At 36.4% G+C, this 23,884-nt stretch overlaps 1 protein-coding gene across 1 annotated transcript in view; it reads right to left on the bottom strand.

Moving 5' to 3' along the window:
* LOC127852506 (cation-independent mannose-6-phosphate receptor-like) overlaps nucleotides 1-23,884 on the bottom strand; it is an 81,283-nt gene that overhangs the window by 24,336 nt on the left and 33,063 nt on the right. Inside the window, exons 19-33 of the mRNA XM_052386463.1 lie at nucleotides 22,158-22,299; nucleotides 21,306-21,496; nucleotides 17,315-17,395; nucleotides 16,407-16,641; nucleotides 15,633-15,773; nucleotides 15,237-15,458; nucleotides 15,035-15,104; nucleotides 14,118-14,259; nucleotides 12,137-12,287; nucleotides 10,164-10,301; nucleotides 7,441-7,700; nucleotides 5,935-6,138; nucleotides 5,451-5,597; nucleotides 4,825-5,004; nucleotides 995-1,196 (exon numbers count right to left, since the gene is read on the bottom strand). Coding sequence (XP_052242423.1) covers nucleotides 995-1,196; nucleotides 4,825-5,004; nucleotides 5,451-5,597; nucleotides 5,935-6,138; nucleotides 7,441-7,700; nucleotides 10,164-10,301; nucleotides 12,137-12,287; nucleotides 14,118-14,259; nucleotides 15,035-15,104; nucleotides 15,237-15,458; nucleotides 15,633-15,773; nucleotides 16,407-16,641; nucleotides 17,315-17,395; nucleotides 21,306-21,496; nucleotides 22,158-22,299 — 2,506 coding nt within the window. The remainder of the gene's footprint in view (nucleotides 1-994; nucleotides 1,197-4,824; nucleotides 5,005-5,450; nucleotides 5,598-5,934; nucleotides 6,139-7,440; nucleotides 7,701-10,163; nucleotides 10,302-12,136; nucleotides 12,288-14,117; nucleotides 14,260-15,034; nucleotides 15,105-15,236; nucleotides 15,459-15,632; nucleotides 15,774-16,406; nucleotides 16,642-17,314; nucleotides 17,396-21,305; nucleotides 21,497-22,157; nucleotides 22,300-23,884) is intronic.

Raw genomic sequence — 23,884 nt, 5'->3', positions numbered from 1 at the left:
ATTTGTAAAACAAGAAGAAATAATTAATACCTACACTAATAAACATGTATAGATACATTTATACACAATGGAATGTTCTGAGTTGAACACTTCTTATACCCATACAACTGAAAGTCAAGTAATCAGCCATAATAATTTAACTGGGAATTTAGAATCTTGCTTCAATGCAAAATCTTTGCCCATGTAAATATGACCCTAAAAATGACATAAAATCAGCAAAAAAGTCATTGTGAGAGCACAGGCCATGGAAAGTAACCTACTCTGGCATGTTCCACCTTGGCCATAAGATGGAAAGTAACCTACCGTGGCATGTTCCACCTTGGCCATAAGATGGAAAGTAACCTACTGTGGCATGTTCCACCTTGGCCATAAGATGGAAAGTAACCTACTGTGGCATGTTCCACCTTGGCCATAAGATGGAAAGTAACCTACCCTGGCATGTTCCACCTTGGCCATAAGATGGAAAGTAACCTACTGTGGCATGTTCCACCTTGGCCATAAGATGGACAGTAATCTACCCTGGCATGTTCAGCCTTGGCCGTAAGTGAACTTAGCAAAATAATGTTAGCCCATGAGAATATGAACCATGCTATTAAAACAAGCAAATTTGTTGAATTGATATCACCCGCCAATATGCTTCTGGACACAAAAGTGTTATATTTGACACTCAAAAAATGCATTTTTTTCAAGATACAAAGGGCCATAACTCTGTTATTAACAGATGGTGTACAATGCCATTTGGCGTGCATCATCCATATATATATATATATATATATATATATATATATATATATATATACTCATGCCAAGTTTCAATGAAATCCGCCAAAGCACGTCCAAGATATGGCTCTGGACGGATGGAAAGACGGACGGAAACGGAAAGATGGACTGACGGATGGACGGACAATGCCAAAACAATATCCCTCGGCATATGGCGGAGATAAAAAAAGTCCTGTGAGAGCATAGGTTATGGACTGTAAGACAGTAAACCTACCTTGGCATATTCCACCCTGGCCGTAAGTGAATTTGATGGATTCCCCTTCTTTCAATGCGCTATACTGAGAGGGAGTCCCAAAGGAGACGGCATCCGATTTGCGACACACCATTGAGCTACTACAGTTCAACGGTATGTCTGGCCCTGTCACATTGCCACACATGTTGACCAGGTACACAGACCCAGTAGAGTCATCTTTTACCTGAAGCAAATCAAGAACAAATCAAGGGCCCATATTCACCAACCAATACTTAGACTACATAGAATAAAGAATAAAAAAGAACCAAGAAAAATACATAAAAATATATACAGGCTACAAATACCTTTTGTGTTATAAATAAATTGATCAAAACCAATAATTGTGCATTTAGAAGTGTTTAATTCCAAGTCATAGTGTACAGTATTATACCATAAATCATATTAAAGTTGTCAGAAAATTCTGTATTTTTAGACTTAAGTCTAAGCATTGGTTGGTGAATACAGGCCAATAACTGATGTGACAAATTAACAAGTGTGCCAACTTGTCAACGAATGTGCCCATTGACAGGTTTGGGTAACCCTGTTCTTGAGTAAAATATCAGACAAGGTTAATTTAACACATTTTGGGCTTCAGGTAATCTTGTTTTTTTCAAACTTGGTGAAATTTTTTGGTCCAATAACATTTTCACCAAGTTTAATAATGATATAATTTAACTACGTGAGTTAGAGGTCAGATGAGGTAAATTTGGCCAGTTTTTGCTTTAAAAGGCCCTTAATTCAGAAGTGCTTAAATTGATCTCTCTATTCATCAAACTTGATCAAGATATAATGTAAACAAACATTGTCACAAAGCTTGATGATGATACTGATTAAAACTTTCTTAGTTATAAAGTTGACAAGTTTAATTTGGGCATTTTTTTTATAATTCAAAGGCTTTATTTCAGAAGCCCTTCAGGTAATCTGGCTGCTTTTATTAAACTTTTATCTGAGATGCCCAAAAACTCAATCAACAAGTTTCATTATGATCATATCGAAATAGAGAGCAGACATTGTCCTGGACGCTGCCTGCTTGACCTTGAATGCCACAAAAGTATAAACTATTCGATACTCTAAATGAATGCCACATTATTTGATAGTACATGTATAAGATATTCTAAGTGAATGAATAGATACTAAATACTACAGTGGAACCCCTCTAAGCCAGATCCCCGAGACCGAGAGGAAATTCCGATTTAGAGAGGATTCCAGTTTAGAGGCGAAATTGACTAATAAACTTTCAAAAGGTCAATTACATAGCCTAATGTGGAAAAACACACCTTATCAGCAAATGTTAATAGTTAATTTATATATAACATTCATTCATATTGAATCACATAAGAACAACACTTGTCACTTAATCTGTCAGCCCTTACAATACATGACCAGTCCCATACAAATTTGTTGATCTTTTCAAATTTTATCTTATTGTTAAACCGAGTTTTGCTGAGTGAAGAGTTGTTTTCCCAATGAGACATGAACACAGACTTTTTTCGCACGATATCCACGGACAGCATCTTGAGTGTAGGTTTAGGTAACATCTTTGACACTTTGATCAGTTTGATTTGGTCTTGAAGAGACGATTTTATGCGCCTTCGCTTACAAGGAGGTTCGGAATTTTTAGCCTAAGTTATCTTAATTGCCAATTTGAAAATCTAAATGAATATCTAAATGCAACTGCTTCAAGAACTCTGAAAATTACCCTTTGATATGACACTATTTGGCAATTGACATGACGCCTTATCAGTGATCGCTCCGCCCACTTAATCACGTGGCTCAGCGGGAAGAAAACCTAGACAAGCTAACACCAAAATGGCTTCTTTGCCTATAGACTGCATATAGATTTACGCGATATTCCGGATGATTTTGTGGACTTGTTTAACATCATATTAAACTTGTAAAGGGGTTGATGCCATTTAGTTATTCTGCAAATGCAAAAAATATACGATTAAAGAGAACATCAGCTATTTATAACGGGTAAATCGGTACATTAAACACGCTCTCAAACGCTTGCGCGCTTACCGAAATCGAACCCGTTATTACGTGTAATGGTGGTATTTGCAATAAATTAACACTTCATCGGTATTTACCCGTGTTATTAACAAAATTATTACCGAAACATTCCCCCCTACCCGTGTATTTGACACGAAATAGCGCTTTATAACTGGGAATTCGGTGAAGTTTTACGCGCTTTCTGACGCCAGGTGGGTACCTCAATCCCACATGTTATTGCGTATAAAAGTGATATTAATCATATTAAACATTGCTTATGGGACATTTATCAATCACTATAATTTAAAGCGCAAAAACAACACAGTAAGTTTGGACATTGTCTGATGTAAAATTAGCGTTGTACGAAATGAAATACGGTCAGGCTATTATAAATTAATAAGGCTACCAATATCAGACGCTCGCGCAGGTACCGACTTCCCTGAAGTTACCGCATTTATTGGTTAACTAATATCAGTAATAATAACTCTTTTACAATAGCATTTATCGATATGTCTTAATTAAAATAATAACAAAATGGTTTTCACTTGTTTCTGACACACACAGAAACGCGATTTTTAACGGGGATTTCGTAAAGTTACACGAATTGGGTACCAAAATTCTTAATTATTTTACATGCACACGTGACATAATACATACTAAATAATGCTTAGTTATTGCTTATATGACATTTCAAGTTTGTGAAATACATTAATGTTCTATAAAGGGGACCTCTGTAATTCTTGAAGCTTCCACTCGCTCTCGTCAAGACCGCATTGCTGCGTTGGAAATGGTATAAATTTAATTCATCTAACTTATCTTTCTGGATACCAAATGTCAGAGTTGCATTAACCCTTTTTACACCGTTTTTGCCATATAAAAAATAAACGAAACTCGTTTAAAAAATGAGATCTAGGCATTCGAGCTCCTAGTGTGGATTAAAAGCGTTTATTGGTGACACCACATGACTGCAAATGTGTAGATACCGTTAAAAAGATAATATATCACATGTCACCTTCAAATAACATGTATGATGTCAATTAAGTGCATTACTATCAGAGTAATAAAACACAGCATGAATTAGGCTTCATGCTGGGTTTTATTTCTCTTTAAGTAATGCAGATGAACCTCGCTTCTGACCTAGTAACTGATAAAACTATTTAAAAAAAGTGAAATATAATGTGATAATCAGATCGATAACATAAACTATTTAAATCTGCTAGTATATCCGATAAAAATATATTATAATTGTCTTTGACAGTGTTGACGTTCAGTTGTTCGTGGTGACAACCGCATGTATTTATACATCTCTTACACTTCTCAAGATCTCTTTTCGGCTTTAGAAACGATATAAATTAAATGTCACCTACTAATCTTTCAGGATATCGATTGTCCGAGTTACATAATCCCCATTGACACCGTTTAAGCATTTTTAATCGTTTTTTTAAAGAGGAAAACAAAAGAAACTCGTTGGAATAAAAGTGAACCTAAACATGTAGCATGTCTAGAAAATGGCGGACAGGTCGTTGCTAACGAGTGCGCCCGATTAATCGATCGCTGATTGGTGGATCAATTCTAGTGGGCGGAGCGATCATAGATAAGGCGTCATGTCAATTGTTCCGGTTTAGAGGGTTTCCACTGTATATGATAAAGTGAATGAAGTTAGCTACTATTAGATATTCGTAGTGAATGCCAAAAAATAAGATAATATCAAATGTTCTAGAAATATTTAAACACACAAACATTACATCATCATATCATGAACGTATTAAAACATTTGTTTTTCAGGTAAAGGAATACCGGTAGACACGAACTAAGCTATTTACCTCATATGGAGTGGATTTCTTCAGTTGAGTGAAGTTATAGTTTTGTCCGGTAATTGGGTCATTGTACCCACATACGTTCACGGTGGGTGGGGCAGGGGTGACAACAGAGAGACAGGCCTGTGGCACGTCCCAGGTAAAGGTGAACTCACAGCCGTCCTTTGAGACGAACATCGGGCTGCTCTGAAATCACATGACATTTGTGTAGCTTTGTATTGCTTTATATTTGAAACTCACATTCATCAATTGAGACAAACATAGGGCTACTCTGAAATCACATGACATTGGTTTAACTTTGTATTGCGTTATATATTATATAGAAATTAACTCCAAAACCTTAAAAGTTAGAAATTTAGAGAGAACTGTAAAGTTTTGTGAGGATTTAATTTTCTTTCGTTTTTTGTTGTTGTTCTCTATTTTCAATAAAATAGATTACAATGTTATTTAGACTACTAAGTTTTGAGACTTGATTAATGACTTTTTAAATTCAAATTTTATACAGAAAATATTAACTTATCTAAGTGTTATTATATCAGCTCAACAGTTAATACTACATCCAAAGTCCTCAATTCCTCACATTTTCACTGATTGTAATAACCTGTGTCAAAAGCATCACAATGGCAACCTACCCTTGCATCAGTACCACACTTGAAGATAATCTTGGAGGTGAAATTCTTGGCCCGGTTTGAGTCACACTGTGAGCCATTCACGTACACCAGCACGATCGCCTTGGTAACGCTGTCCCAGATTGGGTGGGCACCTGGCTTACCCAGGCTCTAGCAACATTCAACATGGCATGGTCAAATAATAAAACTCAAACAGAGAGGTATATAAAACACAACAAATTGAAAATATGCAATTTCTGTTCATTCAAAAGGCACTGAAGGCATTAAATAAATAATATCTTCTTTATTTAACAAAAAGGCCCTGCTAGCTATGATGAGAAATATATTGAGATATTGAATAAGAACATAGAAAAAGAAATATGTTTTGCATTAATGGTACCATCTACAAAATTATTGGTTTCAATAATGGTAACCTTTTTTACTAAAGTCATTGAGTTAAGGTTTTACTATGGTTGTATGCAGAAATGGCCTGACTCAGAACACCTACTATCTGCATGTTGTTATTCCCAGGGATCACCTGGCACACCCCGGCACCTGAGGGGCACAGCAACCCGGCAACGGGGGTCAAAGGTGAGCACACGCTGAGGTAGAAGCTGGAGTTATCGTACGTAGAGGAAACCACCTTGTCAGTCACACGAGACAATGGTGACAGGTCCAGGGTCATTGATCCAACATCAACGGTGCATTTTGCCTGCAAGAAAGGTTGAATAATTGACTGATGGCTGGTTTGTCAATTGAATGCAATTCTGTATTGAAAAGGGCGTAATAGCAAACTAGAGTAGTGTGTGTATGTCACAACTTTGCCCACATTCAATTTTTGTTTCACAACTTCGCTATGGAAAGAAAATGCAACATAAAGCCAATGTCACAAATTCATTGGCTGATTATTATAATGTAATGTTTCCTCATTCTAGTACTGATTATTATAATGTAATGTTTCTTCATTCTAGTACTGATTATTATAATGTAATGTTTCCTCATTCAAGTACTGATTATTATAATGTAATGTTTCCTCATTCAAGTACTGATTATTATAATGTAATGTTTCCTCATTCTAGTACTGATTATTATAATGTAATGTTTCCTCATTCTAGTACTGATTATTATAATGTAATGTTTCCTCATTCTAGTACTGATTATTATAATGTTATGTTTCCTCATTCTAGTACTGATTATTATAATGTAATGTTTCCTCATTCTAGTAATGATTATTATAATGTAATGTTTCCTCATTCTAGTACTGATTATTATAATGTAATGTTTCCTCATTCTTGTACTGATTATGATAATGTAATGTTTCCTCGTTCTAGTACTGATTATTATAATGTAATGTTTCCTCATTCTAGTACTAGCAATCAAACTGTTCTAATTTAACACAAGTCCAAAGTGTATTTTTTTTGCTAAACAAAATGGCCATAATGTCAAATAGAAGACGATTGTAAACAAGGCCGTAATGTTCATTCATCAAACCACCTGTTCTTTAAATTACAAGCCGAAAGAATTAGTTGAAATTATTGTTAAAAAAGCAGAAAGAGAGAAATTCAAACCAAATCCCTAACATATTGCTCTGTAGTTATCAAGATTTAGGAAAAACACACTAATTCAGGGATATACAATAAGCTCAACCTATATACAAGTAAGTCCTTTCCAAATCATATTCCAAATCAACTAAAATTCTCTGAACAAAACTTGTATTAGTGCATCAAATAATTCAGGGTTGTTTTGACCAACAGATTAGATTGTTTTCCGCAGATGTGGGAATCTGCACTACATATATTGAAACCAGTCAAGTTGAACCTCTGTCTGAGAAAACTTGGCTTAATGCATGTACAAAAAGTGTTGTCCCAGATTTGCCTGTACAGTCTGCACAGACTTATCATTGACAAAAACAAAGTACTGTCCCTGATAAGCCTGTGTGGACTGCTAATCTGGGACAACACTTTACACACATGCATTAAACCCATTTTTCCAAAACCAAGATTCCATTGCTCACATCTATCTCACAGACGAGGTCAGTCATCCAAGCGATATAGTACGTGCAGTCGTCTGTCTCGCTCTGAAACACGGGGCGACCAATGCCATGATGATCATTACATATGAAGCTGACCGTAGTGCTGCGGTTAAACTGGTTATTGTGGCATGGAGCTCCACCGCTGAACGACTGAATCACCACACCATCATCGTACCAGAGGTTTGAGACCACATTTCCTGCATTGTACTTATTGGTACCTGATATTTGAGACTGACAGACCCCTGAAATAGATGGTGAAAAAGAGGGAAATAAGCATAAAAAGCTTTCAACTGGCATATTAGCCAAGCTCTGACTAAATGCCTAAATGAAGTCCACGAAGGCTTCTCAGGGAGGACATTTTCTGCTTAGACTAGATTTTCATTAAAAATTTGCATGCTGGGAAATTTGTCGTCTGCTAAAATGTTGTCTCCTGAATTTCTAAAATTAGCATTTTCTTAGATTTTTTCAAAAAATACTATCAGAATAGCAAACAGTTTGGATCCTGATGAGACGCCACGTTCTGTGGCGTCTCATCTGGATCCAAACTGTTTGCAAAGGCCTTCAAAATTCGGTTACAGCACTGGAAGGGTTAAAAAGAGACTTATTAAAAACAAAAACCAACATAAAAGCAAAAAGTGTTGACCCCAATTAGCATGTGTGGACTTCACAGGCTAACCTGGGACGACTTTATGCCAATGCATTAAGCCTCATTTTCCAAGAGCAAGACTCCTGTACTGGTTGATGGAGATTACCACCCTTATATAGTGTTTACAAAAATTGTGAACTTAAATTGGGAACTAGTCTTTTTACGGATAGGCTTGGGTTAACATGTTTAGTTTGAATAGTGTTATCTTTAGGGAGATTACTACCACTTCTTTCTGCTTTGACACATTGTGAACTTTAACTGTGATCTTTAATGGGTAGGTAATGTATGCCACACGTCAACTGGTCATGGATAATAACTTGCAGAAGTGTGAAAATCTCTTCATGCATTTACTTGTTAAGAAATGGAAACAACCATTTAATGACCAACATTATCTTAACAAGAGCACCGCCTTGCGGGTGCAGACCGCTCATCTATTTTCTTTTAAGGTGAAGGGACTCTCAATTTCAATCACAAAGGAGGGAGGGGTGGAGTGAAGAGGGGTGTATAGTGTGGGGGTGTGGACATTTATTACATTATCTTCCAAAAATGCGGGAAAAAAATGCAAAAAAAAATAAAAAAATCGGTGTGGTGGGGGTGGTTGGGGGGGAGGGGATTCTTGGGTGCGATGGATGGACGGTATTTCAAAAATAAAATAATAAAATAAATATTTGTGTTTTTAACCGTTTCAAAAAAAAAATTGGGAGGGGGGGGGTAAAGTGTGAGGGTGTGGTGGTCATTTGTGAGATGATCTTAAAAAAAAAAATGGGGGGGGATTCGGGGGGGGGGGGGGGGGGGGGAGGGGAGGGGGCGGAGGGCACGGGGGATGGTTTGGGTGAAGTCTAAAGTATCAATCAAATCTAATCATAAATAAAGAAGTTATGGCAATTTTAGCAAAATTTAATAAAATTTAATAATTTGACCTTGAGAGTCAAGGTCATTCAAAGGTCAAGGTAAAATTCAACTTGCCAGGAACAGTAACCTCATGATAGCATGAAAGTATTTGAAGTTTGAAAGCAATAGCCTTGATACTTTAGAATTAAAGTGGATCGAAACACAAAATTTAACCATATATTCAAAGTTACTAAGTCAAAAAAGGGTCATAATTCCGTAAAAATGACAACCAGAGTTATGCAACTTGTCCTTTAACTGTACCCTTATGATAGTTTGCGAGTGTTCCAAGTATGAAAGCAATATCTATGATACTTTAGGGGTAAAGTGGACCAAAACACAAAACTTAACCAAATTTTCAATTTTCTAAGTATAAAGGGCCCATAATTCCATCCAAATGCCAGTCAGAGTTACATAACTTTGCCTGCACAGTCCCCTTATGATAGTTAATAAGTGTTGCAAGCTTTGATACTGTAGGAATAAAGTGGACCTAAACACAAAACTTAACCAAATTTTCAATATTCTAAATATTAAAAGGGAACATAATTCTGTCAAAATGCCAGTCAGAGTTACATAACTTTGCCTGCACATTCCCCTTATGATAGTTAGTATTTTTTAGTGTTGCAAGTATGAAAGCAATAGCTTTGATACTTAAGGAATAAAATGGACCTAAACACAAAACTTAACCAAAATTTTCAATTTTCTAAGTATAAAAAGGGTACATAATTCTGTCAAAATGCACGTCAGAGTTATCTTACTTTGCCTGCCCAGTCCCCTCATGATAGTAAGTAAGTGTACCAAGTTTGAATGCAATAGCATTGATACTTTCTGAGAAAAGTGGACCTAAACGCAAAACTTAACCGGACGCCGACGCCAAGGTGATGACAATAGCTCATAATTTTTTTTCAAAAAATAGATGAGCTAAAAATGTGAAGCATTTATTTTATGAATTTTTAAAACAACATTTAACATAGTGTTCAAGCATGTATACAAATCCATTTTCTGTATGCTGTGCTACATTTGCTGGTCATGGATAACAATTTTCAGAAATGTAAACATCTCTTAAGGCATTTACAAGTTAAGAAACGGTAACAAAATTTGGAAAACGGGGCATACATCTTACCAATTTTCACCAAAATATTTTAAGTAATATTCCAGCATGTATACTAACCCATGTTTTTGTCTGCTGTTCCACAGGCACTGTTCACAAGTGGTGCACACACGTTGAACTCATACAGGTGTTCGTTGTCTTCCTTTACACTCCAACCCGTAGTTAAGGACTTGAGTCGTGACAGGTCGAAAACATATCCTGAAACAATGGTGTATTTGTTTTTTTCTTTTATGTTTTACTTAACAGCATGAAAGTCAAATGATGATTATGAGTAAATATAAACATACATGTATGAATATTTTAGGTCCAAATCGGGACATTTAATAACAAGGGACAAAATTGTCACAAAACCAGGTTTTCAATGTGAAAAAAAAGTCTGATAAAGGGAGACAACTCAAACTGAACTGATAGTTTATAATTAACCCCTTTGTTTCAAAATAAAACTATTTTTAGTCATGGGGACCTTGACCTAGGAGATATTGATGTAATTCTTTCGTGCGACACATCGACCAATGATGGTGAACAAATGTGCCAAATGATTTTAAAATCTCACGATGAATGACATAGTTATGGCTCGGACAAGCTCATTTATAGCCATTTTTGACCTTTGAACTCAAAGTGTGACCTTGAACGCAACACACCATCAAATGATGGTGAACAAATGTGCAAAATGATTTTAAAATCTCACAATGAACGAAAAAGTTATGGCCCGGACAAGCTTGTTCCGCCCGCCCGCCCACCCGCCTACATTCACCAATCTAATAACCAGTTTTTTCTTTCAGAAAACCTGGTTAAAAATTGTCGCGACATTTGACAACAAAGCGGGACCACCTAGCAAGGAGCCCGGGACATTTAGAATATTTCCGACATTTTGCCTGGTGAAGCTTATCAGATCTCAATTGTGAAACACTGGCATAAGTACGCATACTTATGGTAGCAACTGACAACTGCTCTATTTGAATCAGAGGTAGAAGTAGAACACATGTACACATTTTTCATGACCAAAGGTATGTAATTATGTTGCTCTGCAAAAATTTGTGTCCAAGATCTAACAAGCAAAGAAATTATTATTTGAAAGACAAATATAACTCCCTGAAATAAATTATTCAGTAACAAAAATTGTGACGGACAGATGGACAGACAAACCCACATCGAGCAGGAAAGAAACAAATATGTGGAAATTTGAAGCGAAGTAAAAATGGCTATATGCAGTCAGCATAAAAGAGTTGGAAATGAGACCTTTAAAACTTAAATAAAACAGAAAAATTGGCAACTGTATGCCTCCCCTTTCAGAGAACACAAAAAAATATCTTTGTCAAACATAATTTGATAGCGTTTGAAAGTGATCCAAAGAAAAAATATTTTTTATTTAAACACATGAAAATTAAAGGGCCATGACTTTGCATGGGTCAGGCAACTTTTCTCAACTATCAAATATCAAATGTGACCTAGGCATCATATCTAAGTTAATTGAAGATTCTTAAGAACAAACATATTGTAAAATCACTTATATTCATTCCCATGAAATTACTTGGTTTTCCAAAGAAGACTTTTTGGTTGATATGAAAATATGTGGATTTCTATTTTAAGAAAAAAAGAGAGTAATTGAGACATCATTTACCATTAAGACATTTTTTAACCCATGTGTATTAGTTAAATTCGCTCATCAACCAACCCACAAAATCAACAAATTGTTGTATCACACAAATAATAATGATTTTACGGTATTTACCTTATAGAGCAGAAATGCTGATGACAGACAAACCAAAAAACCGACAGCAAAACCATATTTTCTTTCTTCATTGATGATTGCTATAATTATAACTTATGTCTGTTTGACTGTCATCTCCAACCATGCTTTGGGACATATGCTTAAGAAACACTTCCCAATCAATTGAGTACACCAAGGATAGTTTTTTAATTCATGTGTTAACATTTTTAAACAAATCTTTTCTTCATCAGAAAATTTAGAAATTGTATTGACATGTCATAACTTAGGTTTCAGATTTTATATAAATATTCACACAGCTCACCAGTTCTTGGGTTAGTCACTAGACACGTGATGTTGCCCACGGATACAGGTGCTGGTGTGGTGGCATCCTTCAGGGGGCAGGCAGCAGACGTGGTCCACGTAAAGTGGTGCTCACAATCTCCAATCTTGAAATGCTCGCTGGGACTGGTGTCCTGAAGAAGAGCAAAACATTCAAGCCTTGATCTGGGAAAACTGGGCTTAATGCATGTCATGATGTGCGTAAAGTATTGTCCCTGGCAAGCCTGTGCAGTCTGCACAGGCTAATCAGGGACCAAATTTACAGCTTTCATGAAATTTTTCCTTTAAAGGAAGTCTGTTCTTAGCATTACTCCATTTTAGGCGGACTACACTGGCTAATCTGGGACGACACTTTACGCACATGCATTAAACTCCATTTTCCCACAGCAAGGCTAATATGGGATTATGAAATTATGTCAGTTGATTAACATCACATCCTTACTACAAAATCTTTGATAAACAAGAAACCGTCGGAGACGGGTGATGCTCCCCAAAGTTTTTTTTTGTCACAATATTGCACTATATATTCAGATAAAAGGAAACGTCTTGAGGGGCATAACTTTGGACAAAATAATACGATGGATGGTTTAGCAACTAAAAAATTTCAAAGGGCCATAACTCTCTAAATAAATCATCCAACCAGAACCCACTAATAACATGCGCATCTCATCAAGGTAGTTAAGCTTCCCATTAAGCTTCATTGAATTCCGGTCATTAGTTACTTAGAAATAGCCCGGACAAGAATTGCACTATATGTACATTTAATGGAAAATTTCAAAGGGCCATAACTCTGTGAAAAATCATCCGACCATAACCGGCTGATTATATGCACATCTCCTGTTGGTAGTGAAGCTTTCCATACAGTTTCATTGAATTCCCGTGATAAGTTGCTGAGAAATAGCTCGGACAAGAATTGCACTATATGTACAATGGAAAATTTCAAAGGGCCATAACTCTGTGAAAAATCATCCAACCATAACCTGCTGGTAATATGCACATCTCCTCTTGGTAGTGAAGCTTCCCATAAAGTTTCATTGAATTACCGTAATAAGTTGCTGAGAAATAGCTCGGACAAGAATTGCACTATATGTACAATGGAATATTTCAAAGGGTCATAACTCTGTGAAAAATCATCCAATCAGAACTGGCTGATAATATGCACATCTCCTCTTGGTAGTGAAGCTTCCCATAAAGTTTCATTCAATTCCGGTCATTAGTTGCTGAGAAATAGCCCGGACAAGAATTGCACTATATGTACAGTTAATGGAAAATTTCAAAGGGCCATAACTCTTTGAAAAATCATCCGACCAGAACTGGCTGATAATATGCACATCTCCTCTTGGTAGTGAAGCTTCCCATAAAGTTTCATTGAATTCGGGTCATTAGTTGCTGAGAAATCGCCCGGACAAAAATTGTGCACAGACAGACGGAGGGACAGACGAAGCGGCAACTATATGCATAAAAAACGGAGTTATCTAGACTCCTCTATTGCTTAATGATCTCTGAATTATCTTTTTCCATCAAAAGACCTGTGCCATTTATTTGGAATTCTGATTTAAGTAATAGAATACCTAGACATGTGATGATGAATTAAATAAAGCATATTACTCATTATGCACTTAACAGTTAAACTTAATCTTGTTTTTTTTTAAGGTGCATGTGTTTCCATGAATACAAAAAAAAACAAAATTAATAATGTTGAAAGTATTTTATTTAAAGTCCAGAAATAAAATAGAGCTCCTTTTTAATAAGTATATTCATAACCTATTGTAGGTAAAAGCAAATAATACATCCATAGCAGGTATTCTGATTTCATGGATACTTTTTCTGGAAACACAGATGCTACCCAGATGTAAGTATTAGAATAGAAGAGATCAATAAACTTATCAGGAACTATGCATTGAGCATTTTTTTTTTTAAATGGACACTAAAATACATTAACGACCACTACAAATTCCACAAACCTTGGCCTTTTCATCGCACATAAAGAGAATTCTGGTTGTCATAGTACCCGTTCCACACTTCACACCATTAGTATACGTGAGGGCAACATGACCATTGACGTAGGCGATCTGGTTGCTATTGGGTTCACCAATGTTTAGGTATCTGTCAGACCAATGAAGAACAGAAATGAGGGCCTTAGTTATGTATCATAGAACACTGAATTTACTTATAGAAGTGTTAGTACACTGTAATTCCAATATCTATCCAATTAAATATCAAATTAAATCTGACAAATTTTTGGAGCGCTACAAAGGAAAGGTATTTGGGCAGTTGGCAACAATATTGTGCTAATAGTGTTCAGATAATAAATTTATCAATTGACAGATAACTGTAAAATTTAGGCACCACATTTCTTAGAAGGTAATTGTGAAGAGGTATGTATTTAAACCTCCAGTTTGCAATATTCACTAGAGCCTTGTCACGAAGGAAACTAATCCTCCATAATAGCTTTGTAAGCCATGTCAATTGGTACATAACTAAGGAATGTGGGGACCACTTCAAATGATTCAGTCGTTCTGTACATATACAGTTCATGGTGATGACACATTGTTAGTTTCAATGTAAACGCTTGAGAAAGAATAAGTATGCTTCACAAACAGAGAATATGTTTAGTGGACTGACTGACAAACCAACTGACAAAAGAGGGAGTCTAATGTACCTTATTCATGTGGGGTAAAATAAATCAATGGCAAAATAAATACATCAAAGAAGCAATCAAACATAACTAGTATAAATTTATTTTATGATCTTATAAGACCGCATACAACCTAAACAGTCTGTGAGTTACTGGCAGGCTGTTCTGGTTTTATGCTGGTTGCATATAGCCATGTTCACTTCGCTTCTGAGTGGGAAATAGTTAACAAATCAAACAGCGTACTTGGTGGTATCAGTGTTGTTCTTGGAGAGATCCACCATGCAAGCAGCTGCATCATAGGGGCAGTAGGTGTCTGAAAGGTTTACAAACAGGCTTGAGAACAGATAACAAACCCATTTGTATCATACAAAACAACAAAGAAAACCATTGTTACAAAGGGGCACAAATAAAAATCATTAGAAAAATCACCACCAAACCAAAGTACCTTTCTGAAGTATGAGAGACCTGCAGACATTGATGATGAATCTCATATTCCCATCTGTGGACTCGTAATTATCGTCATCTAACGTGAGACTTCCGAGATCGTAATTCTTGCCGTCTGGTCCGGTGATAGCGCAGGCTCCCTCTGACCACGGGGGGCATGCGCGGTGCGTCTTCCACTCAAATATGTATTTACAGTTGAAAGCTTCTTCAATGAATACTGGACCTGAAGAAAATATGATTGTCACCAGACAGAAGAAAGTTGTCGTCGTCGTCGTTGCAAGCATCACCATCATTACAATCATCACCAACAGCAAATTCATTTACATCACTTTCATCATCTGGCTTTTCTTTTATTTCCATATTACACTCCCTTTCCATAACAACATCATAACCGTACCTTGGGACCCATCCTGGCTTTCATCACAGGTGAAGCGTATGATCGTCTGCCGTGTGTATTTCCCATGACAATTGTCCTTGCCCTCTGTGTATGTTAGAGTAAGCTCCCCTCCTTGGTATGTTATGTTGGCATTCCCAAGACCTGATGAAAACATTTACACACAGATAAATACATGCTTACAACTTTTTATGATACTATAACGTGGACAATAGCAATCTTATATACAATGTCTTTATTAACAGAAGAGGAAACAAATTTCAATACAAGTATTTACAATATTAAACTTTGATGTTTCAAACATCTGCAGTTTGCATCAAAATGAAGTTATAAATGAAGTATTAAACATTTTAAAATTATTGAATTTTACATTTCACATAAATGATAGATACGAATGCTAATAAGAAAGTGATTAAGGGATTAATACTAGAAATATGAATGCAATCTTTTTCAATACTGGTAAAAGAAATATAAAAAAAACACTTTACAATAAATAAACCATAACTAAACTTTAAACTTGCACATACAATGTGTTACTTGACAGGTAATAACTAAAGAAGGATAAAATCAACGGAGCCGGGTTCTGGAAAAACTTTGCTTAATGCACGTGCATAAGGTGTCACCCTAGATTAGACTGTGTGCTCTGAAAAATTCCATAAAAGCTGAAAGGGCCCTCCTCGATTAGCCTGTGGGGACTGCATAGACCAATGTGGGACAACACTTTAAGCACATGCATTAAGCCAAGTTTTCGAGGAACACAGCTCATATCTGACAAACCTGCATTTACTGGCACAAACAGTGGATTGGATGATGGTTTAGTCTGACAGGCACCAACGCCGCTTGCATTCGTGCCACAAACGGCAGGATTAACAAGTGGCCCACAAACATTCACGATGTAGTCATAGTCGCCAGACTTCACGTGATAGTCACCGTCCTTCTTAATTAGACTTGTCAGGTCAAACTGGTAGCCATACCTCGGCTCAATGACTTTGCAGTTGGAACCAGTCCTTGACTGTCATAAAATCATACAGTGATGTTACCTTTGTGACAATTTTGTTAACAACCACACTGGTATATTGGTTAAAAAATATATCGTACAACCTGAAACTTTGAAATATTTATCATAGTCTTTAGAATAGTCAATTGAACATTCTTTTGTTTTGTTTATGGACAGAGGTACTAAGATATATCTTTGTCTGGAACACTTATAACATTTTTACTTAGAATAGTACGAATCAAACACTTTTAAAATTCACACTGAAATAATCTATTTCTAAACAAATGAAAATTTAAAACATCAATTTGGAAAAAAATGTGGGAAAAAAGAAACTACATTCCATTGGAAATACATGTATGACCCAGTAACAACTAAGAATCAGCCAAAACGTCTTAAACACTACCTGTAAATGATGGTTTAACCCTTTCCCTCTCAGAAGCAAAGTGAAAATGGCTTTTGCAACCAGCATAAAACCAGAACAGCCTGCCAGTAACCCACAGTCTGTTCAGGTTAATGCTGTTTGCTGCTCGTCAGTATCTAAGAGTTGGAAATGAAACCTTTAAAACTTGGATCTAGTAAGAAAGGTCTTTAATTAAATTTAACTTTCTAAGGGACTACACATGCATCAAAATATGTATCTAAGTGGTAAAGGGATATCAATAGTTTTACAAAGTCCCCGAGTGCTTACCTGTAGAGGGCAGGCCGCCGGTGTAATCCAGTTGAACACATACTCACAGGTGTCTGTCTCTTGTACAAACTTGGGGCCAGACTGTAGGTGAACATTGGCAAAATGATAAAATAATTTGCATCAAGGCTGACATATAGCTTATTTTCATATAAACTTTACTAACCACAGATTAAATATTTTAACTCTGCAATCATTTTTTTAAATACTTTTTCATTAAATATTAATCAATTCATAACCTTAAAGATATATTTTTCCTTTTTAATGCTTTTAAGATAACAGTGTTAGGTGTTTAATAAAGCTTGACATAGAAACGTAAATACGTTCAGCATCAAAAATCACTTTTCTAACATACACAAATATCCTTTGAAAAAAGTTAATATGTCTTTAAATCCCATCTCATCAAGTTTCTTCCAGTTAAACATTTAAAAAAAAACATTGTTTAAATTTGGTATAAATCATATTCCAAACAAACAAATAAAGCATAATAATATTTATTTAAAGTTGGTCTGAAGTAAAAAAAAACAAGAGGGCATAGGCCCAAAGTCGCTCACCTGAGATAACAAGATATTATTGGGACAAATCTTCTGACCAAGTTTCATGAAGATCGGAAAATAAATGTGGCCTCTACAGTGTAAACAAGGTTTTACTATAGCCATATAAGGAAAAATGCCCCGACCCCTGGCAGCCATGTTTTTCAACCAACCGGCATCATTTTTTTATCTCTTCCAAGATATTATCACGATGAATCTTCTGACCAACTTTGATAAAGATCAGACAGTTAAAGTGGATTCTAGAGTGTTAACAAGATTTTACTATAGCCATATAAGGAAAAATGCCCCGCCCCTTGGAAGCCATGTTTTTCAAGCAAACATAATTATTTTCGAACTCATCCAAGATATCATTGAGACCAATCTTCTGACCAAATTTCATGAAGATTGGACAATAAATGTGGCCTCTAGAGTGTTAAAAAGGTTTTACTAAAGCCATATATAGCCAAAGGAAAAATGCCCCGCCCCTGGTGGCCATGTTTTTGAAGCAACCAAAACCATTTTTGAACTCATACAAGATATCATTGGGACAAATCTTCTGACGAAGTTTCATGATGATCGGAAAATTAATGTGACCTCTAGAGTGTTAATAAAGTTTTACTATAGCCATATAAGGAAAAATGCCCCAAGGTGGTCATGTTTTTCAACCAACCGGCATCATTTTTAAACCCGTCCAAGATATTATTGAGATGAATCTTCTGACCGAGTTTCATGAAGATCTGACTATAAATGTGGTCTCTAGAGTGTTAACAAGATTTTACTATAGCCATATATAGCCATATAAGGAAAAATGCCCCGCCCCTTGGCAGCCATGTTTTTCAAGCAAACGTAACCATTTTCAAACTCATCAATGATATCAATAAGACAACTCTTCTGACCATATTTCATGAAGATTGGACAATAAATGTGGCCTCTAATGTGTTAACAAGGTTTTATTATAGCCATATAAGTAAAAATGCCCTGGCCCCCTGGTGGCCATGTTTTGCAACCAAAAGACATCATTTCTGAACTCGTCCAAGATATTATTGGGATGAATCTTCTGACAAAGTTTCATGAAGATTGGACAATACATGTGGCCTCTAGAGTGTTAACAAGAATTTACTATAGCCATATATAGCCATATAAGGAAAAATGCCCCGCCCCTTGGCAGCCATGTATTTCAAGCAAAGGTTTCCATTTTCAAACTCATCCAAGATATCATTGGAACATATCTTCTGACCAAGTTTCATGAAGATCGGAAAATAAATGTGGCCTCTAGAGTGTTAACAAGGTTTTACTATAGCAGTATAAGGAAATATGCCCCGCCCCCTGGCGGCCATGTTTTTCAACCAAAAGGCATCATTTTCGATCTCACCCAAGATATTATTGGGATGAATCTTCTGACCAAGTTTCATGAAGATTAGACAATAAATGTGGCCTCTAGAGTATCAACAAGATTTTACTATAGCCATATATAGCCATATAAGGAAAAATGCCCCGCCCCTTGGCAGCCATGTATTTCAAGCAAAGGTTACCATTTCTGAACTCATCCAAGATGAGTGTTTTTATTTTTGTAAGATTTGAACTGGTTACCTATATTTTGAGTTGACCCCCCTAACCAAACATCAAACTTTGCTTACAAAAATAAATATGACCAAGATTCATAAAATCTGAAACAAAATTGTGAGCTCAAGAGTGTTTACTAGGATTTTGAATATAATGAAAATTTTGAAAATCTAAGGGCAATAATTATGGCATTTATTATGTGATTTTGCTCATTATCAAACTTGACTGAGATCTTTCAGCAACTTTGATAAAGAATGCTTGAGAAATGTGAATGCTAGAGTTTTTACAAACCAAATGTGGACGGACGGCGGACAAAGACCAGTCCTAAAACCTCACCTGAGCAATCAGGTGAGCTAAAAAGTGTGTTACCGATCTGAGCCATTTTTCAAATTGTCCGAGAAATAAATAAAACCAATGTATTGACTAAGTTTCACGATGATTAGGCAAAAAAGTGACTTCTATAGTGTTCAATCACAAGGTTTCTTTCCAGTAACATAAGGAAAACTGCCCCACCCCCCTGGCGGCCATGTTTTTTTACCGATCGGGACCATCTGAGATATTTATAAAACCAATCTTTTCACCAAGTTTCATGATGATTGGGCAAATAATGTGACTTCTAGAGTGTTCACAAGCTTTGTTTACTATATAAAAATAAGAAAACTGCCCCCCCCCCCCCCGGCAGCCATGTTATTCAACTGACCGGAACCATTTTTGAACTCTCTTTGTATCAAGGAAACAAATGTTTTGACCAAATTTCATGAAAATTGGGCCAATAATGTGACTTCTAGAGTGTTAACATGTTTTAACTATATACATATAGAGAAAAAAGCCCCACCCACTGGCTTCCATGTTTTTTCACTAATCTGGACCATTCTCAATCTCGTCCGAGATATCAATAAAACCAATGTTTTGACCAACTTTCATGATGATTGGGAAAAAATTGTGACTACTAGAGTGTTAACAAGGTTTCTCTATAACCATTAAGGAAAACTGCCCCGCCCACTGGCGGCCATGTTTTTCAACGGACCGGAACCAATTTCGAACTAAACCAACATATCATTTAGGCAAACATTTTGACAAAGTTACATGAAGATTGCGCATAAAATGTGACCTCTAGAGTGTTTACAAGGTTTTTCTTTTTTGACCAAGTGACCTAGTTTTTGACCCAGCATGACCCAGTTTCTAACTTGATCGAGATATCACTGGGACAAATCTTCTGACCAAGTTTCATGAAGATCGAAAATTAAATGTGGCCTTTAGAGTGTTTTCGAACAAATGTGGACGGAAGGACGACAGACGTACAGATGACGGACAAAGACCAGTCACAAAAGCTCACCTGAGCAATCAGGTGAGCTCAAAATGACCCGCCCCCTGGTGGCCATGTTTTTTAACCAACTGGCATCATTTTCGAACTCGTCCAAGATATTATTGGGATGAATCTTCTGACCAAGTTTCATGAAGATCAAACAATAAATGTGGCCTCTAGAGTGTTAACAAGATTTTACTATAGCCATACAAGGAAAAATGCCCCGCCCCTTGGCAGCCATGTTTTTCAGGCAAACGTAACCATTTTCGAACTCATCCAAGATATCATTGGGACATATCTTCTGACCAAGTTTCATAAAGATTGGACAATAAATGTGGACTCTAGAGAGTTAACAAGGCAAATATTGACGGCGCACAACGGACGACGGACAAAAAGCGATCACAAAAGCTCACCATGAGCACTTTGTGCTCAGGTGAGCTAAAAATCATTCAGTTGTGTGCATATAGGTTCATAATGGTATGTCAAAATGGACATTTCAAAAATGTTTTTACAAGACCATCAAACAGTTCAATCCTTGATTTCAGAATGTCCAAGGAATCATGAAAAACATTTTTGCCGTATGATCACTTGCCTCAGACTGGCCACACAGGAAGTTGATGGTGGTGCTCCTGTGGGACTCGTTCGGGGCCCCCTTGTGGCAGACGTCTCCGTTGCGGTAGTGCAGGCTCACTGTGCCATTATTGGCAACAGGCTTGGAGTGGATATATCCCATGTTGTACGACTGGCTGTTAGAGGCGTACTGGCAGCCTCCGATTGGACCAGCTGTAAATACAACACGAGCTGTGTACAGGCAAAACTGGGCTTCATTCATGTGAGGGAAGTGTCGTCCAAGTCTGCAGTTGCTAATCAGGGAAAACCCTTCCATATAGGCTGGATTTAAGTTTAAAAGAGACAAAGTTAACAAACAATACCATAGAAGCAGAGAATGTCACCCCTGATTAGCCTGTGATTTAACCATTTTTTACAGCAAAGCAGTGATTTACAAGGCAGTAACTTAACCAGGCCACATTTTACTGGGTTGGCTGGTTCACTAATATAAAGTGTACATACTTATGCCAGTGACTGAAAACTGCCCTACTAGAATCCGGGGAAGGAGGATTTCATAACCAATCCAAAAACAAGTTGTATGGTCGCACAGGGGACAAAACCAGCAGTCTGTGGATATAGTGGTCGAGCTTTCTACCGAAGGAGCTTTCCAGCCTTGCTCTAAGTGCAATTGTTGATTAAACCATAATTAAATTTGCTTTGGAATGACATCTGTGGACGTCCCACAAACATCCGCACAGAGTTTGCACTAAGTTTGATAAAGATTGGATTTTGGACTTCAATACCAAAACTCACAGACTATCCAGCTTTCAAAAAAATGGGTACACAATTATCAATGACTTCCAAGTTATCATTAAAAACCAAATCTGGCATATACCTGGACACTGTGGATGAGGAACATTGTTGATTGGTCGACAAACGTTGATGTAATACTGGGTGTTCTTGTCCTTTGAGTCTGTAGCTGTCCAGAAAGTGTCTCTGGACAAGGAACTCAGGTCATACTGGAGTCCGGAGGAATCCTGGGAAATTACCAAGTATTTGAGCCCCATCTTCGTAAAACAGGGTTTTATGCATGTGCATTAAGTGTCGTCCCAGATCACATTGTGCAGTTTGCACAGGCTAATCAGAATACACTTTTTGCGTTAATGTTATTTTTTGTTTAAAGGAAGTCTATTCTTAACAAGTCAAGTTTTGGCGGAGTGTTGTCCCTGATTAGACTCTGCGGACTGCACAGGCTAATCAGGGAGGACACTTTATGCACATGCACTCAACCCCGATTAACCTTTTTTCTCCAGAGCGAGGCTCAATATTTGAATTATGCCGTTAAAACAAGTCATGACAAGCATAATACAGGAAAGAAAACATGTTCTGTGCTACCTGTCCTGTTTCAATGTGCATTATTGACCTAATAACGAGGTTACCCGTTACATTTTCTTTTATCCAGTCAACAGGAAGTGGCTATATTATAATGCTTGTAACCTATCATATGTGCCACAAACTATAACAGCACTAAATTCAAAGCGCCTCTACTACGCCAATACTTAAAGCAATAAAATGTTGATATTGTCATCTGACGTTTAGTAGATATTGTAGATTCCACGATGATTTGTAAGTCTACAAATAGCATTGAACATTAGACACACAATTTCCTTTCAATTTCATATCAACTTATGATGATATGTGGGTTATATTTTGAATATATTGTACTTTGATCAAAGACACGGTTTATCATATGCATCAAAGAAATGATCATTTATGCCTTTAAGTAAATTTATTTTCAATATTTGATATTTCTATGAAGATTGTAACCACACATTTATATTAACCCTTTCCCCTATAAGAAGCGAAGTGAAAATGGCTTTTGCAACCAGAATAAAACCAGAACAGCCTGCAAGTAACTCGCAGTCTGTTCAGGTTTTATGCTGTTTGCTGCTCATAAGTATTTAAGGGTTGGAAATGAAGCCTTTAAAACTTGAATTTAGTAAGAAAGGTTTTTAATTAAATTTAACTTTCTAAGGGAACACAAATTCATCAAAATACATATGTAAGTGGTAAATGGTTAATTCAATTTATTAACAATTATTTCCATCCTTGGTTAACAACAGCATCCGAGTAAATAAACAAATTAATACAATATTGGGTTAATTTGTGGCATATTATTTGTACGCTATTATTTAAATATTATTCACTTCATCCATCCAAAAACACAGCAACACCATGCATATTCAAACGAATTGCAATTAAATTCCAACACACTCGCATTCTTGTAAGACTATATTGTAATCAACTTAACTGAATGACGTTGGCATGATGAAATTACATTTTCTTAAAGATGATTTCATATCAGAACAATAAACTCACAAGTTTTCACTGACCTTTAGTATTGTTTTAAGATAACAAAGACTTGAAATAAAGGAAAGATTATAAGAAATAGTTTTTGGGCATTACCAATCAAATAAATGCAAGGGGATTTAGGTTCTCAACCTGTCGTTTAGCATATAATTATAATGTTTTTTTTAATTCAGTGCTTTCAAAATGCAATTTAATAGAAACTGGATAAATAGAATACAGGGTAGGTGCCGTGAATGAAAAAGAATACTGGCT

Source organism: Dreissena polymorpha, chromosome 12, assembly GCF_020536995.1.
Source record: "Dreissena polymorpha isolate Duluth1 chromosome 12, UMN_Dpol_1.0, whole genome shotgun sequence".
Lineage (NCBI taxonomy): Eukaryota > Metazoa > Mollusca > Bivalvia > Myida > Dreissenidae > Dreissena > Dreissena polymorpha.
Note: the sequence above shows the minus strand (reverse complement) of the source record. Positions and strands in the feature narration are given on the sequence as shown.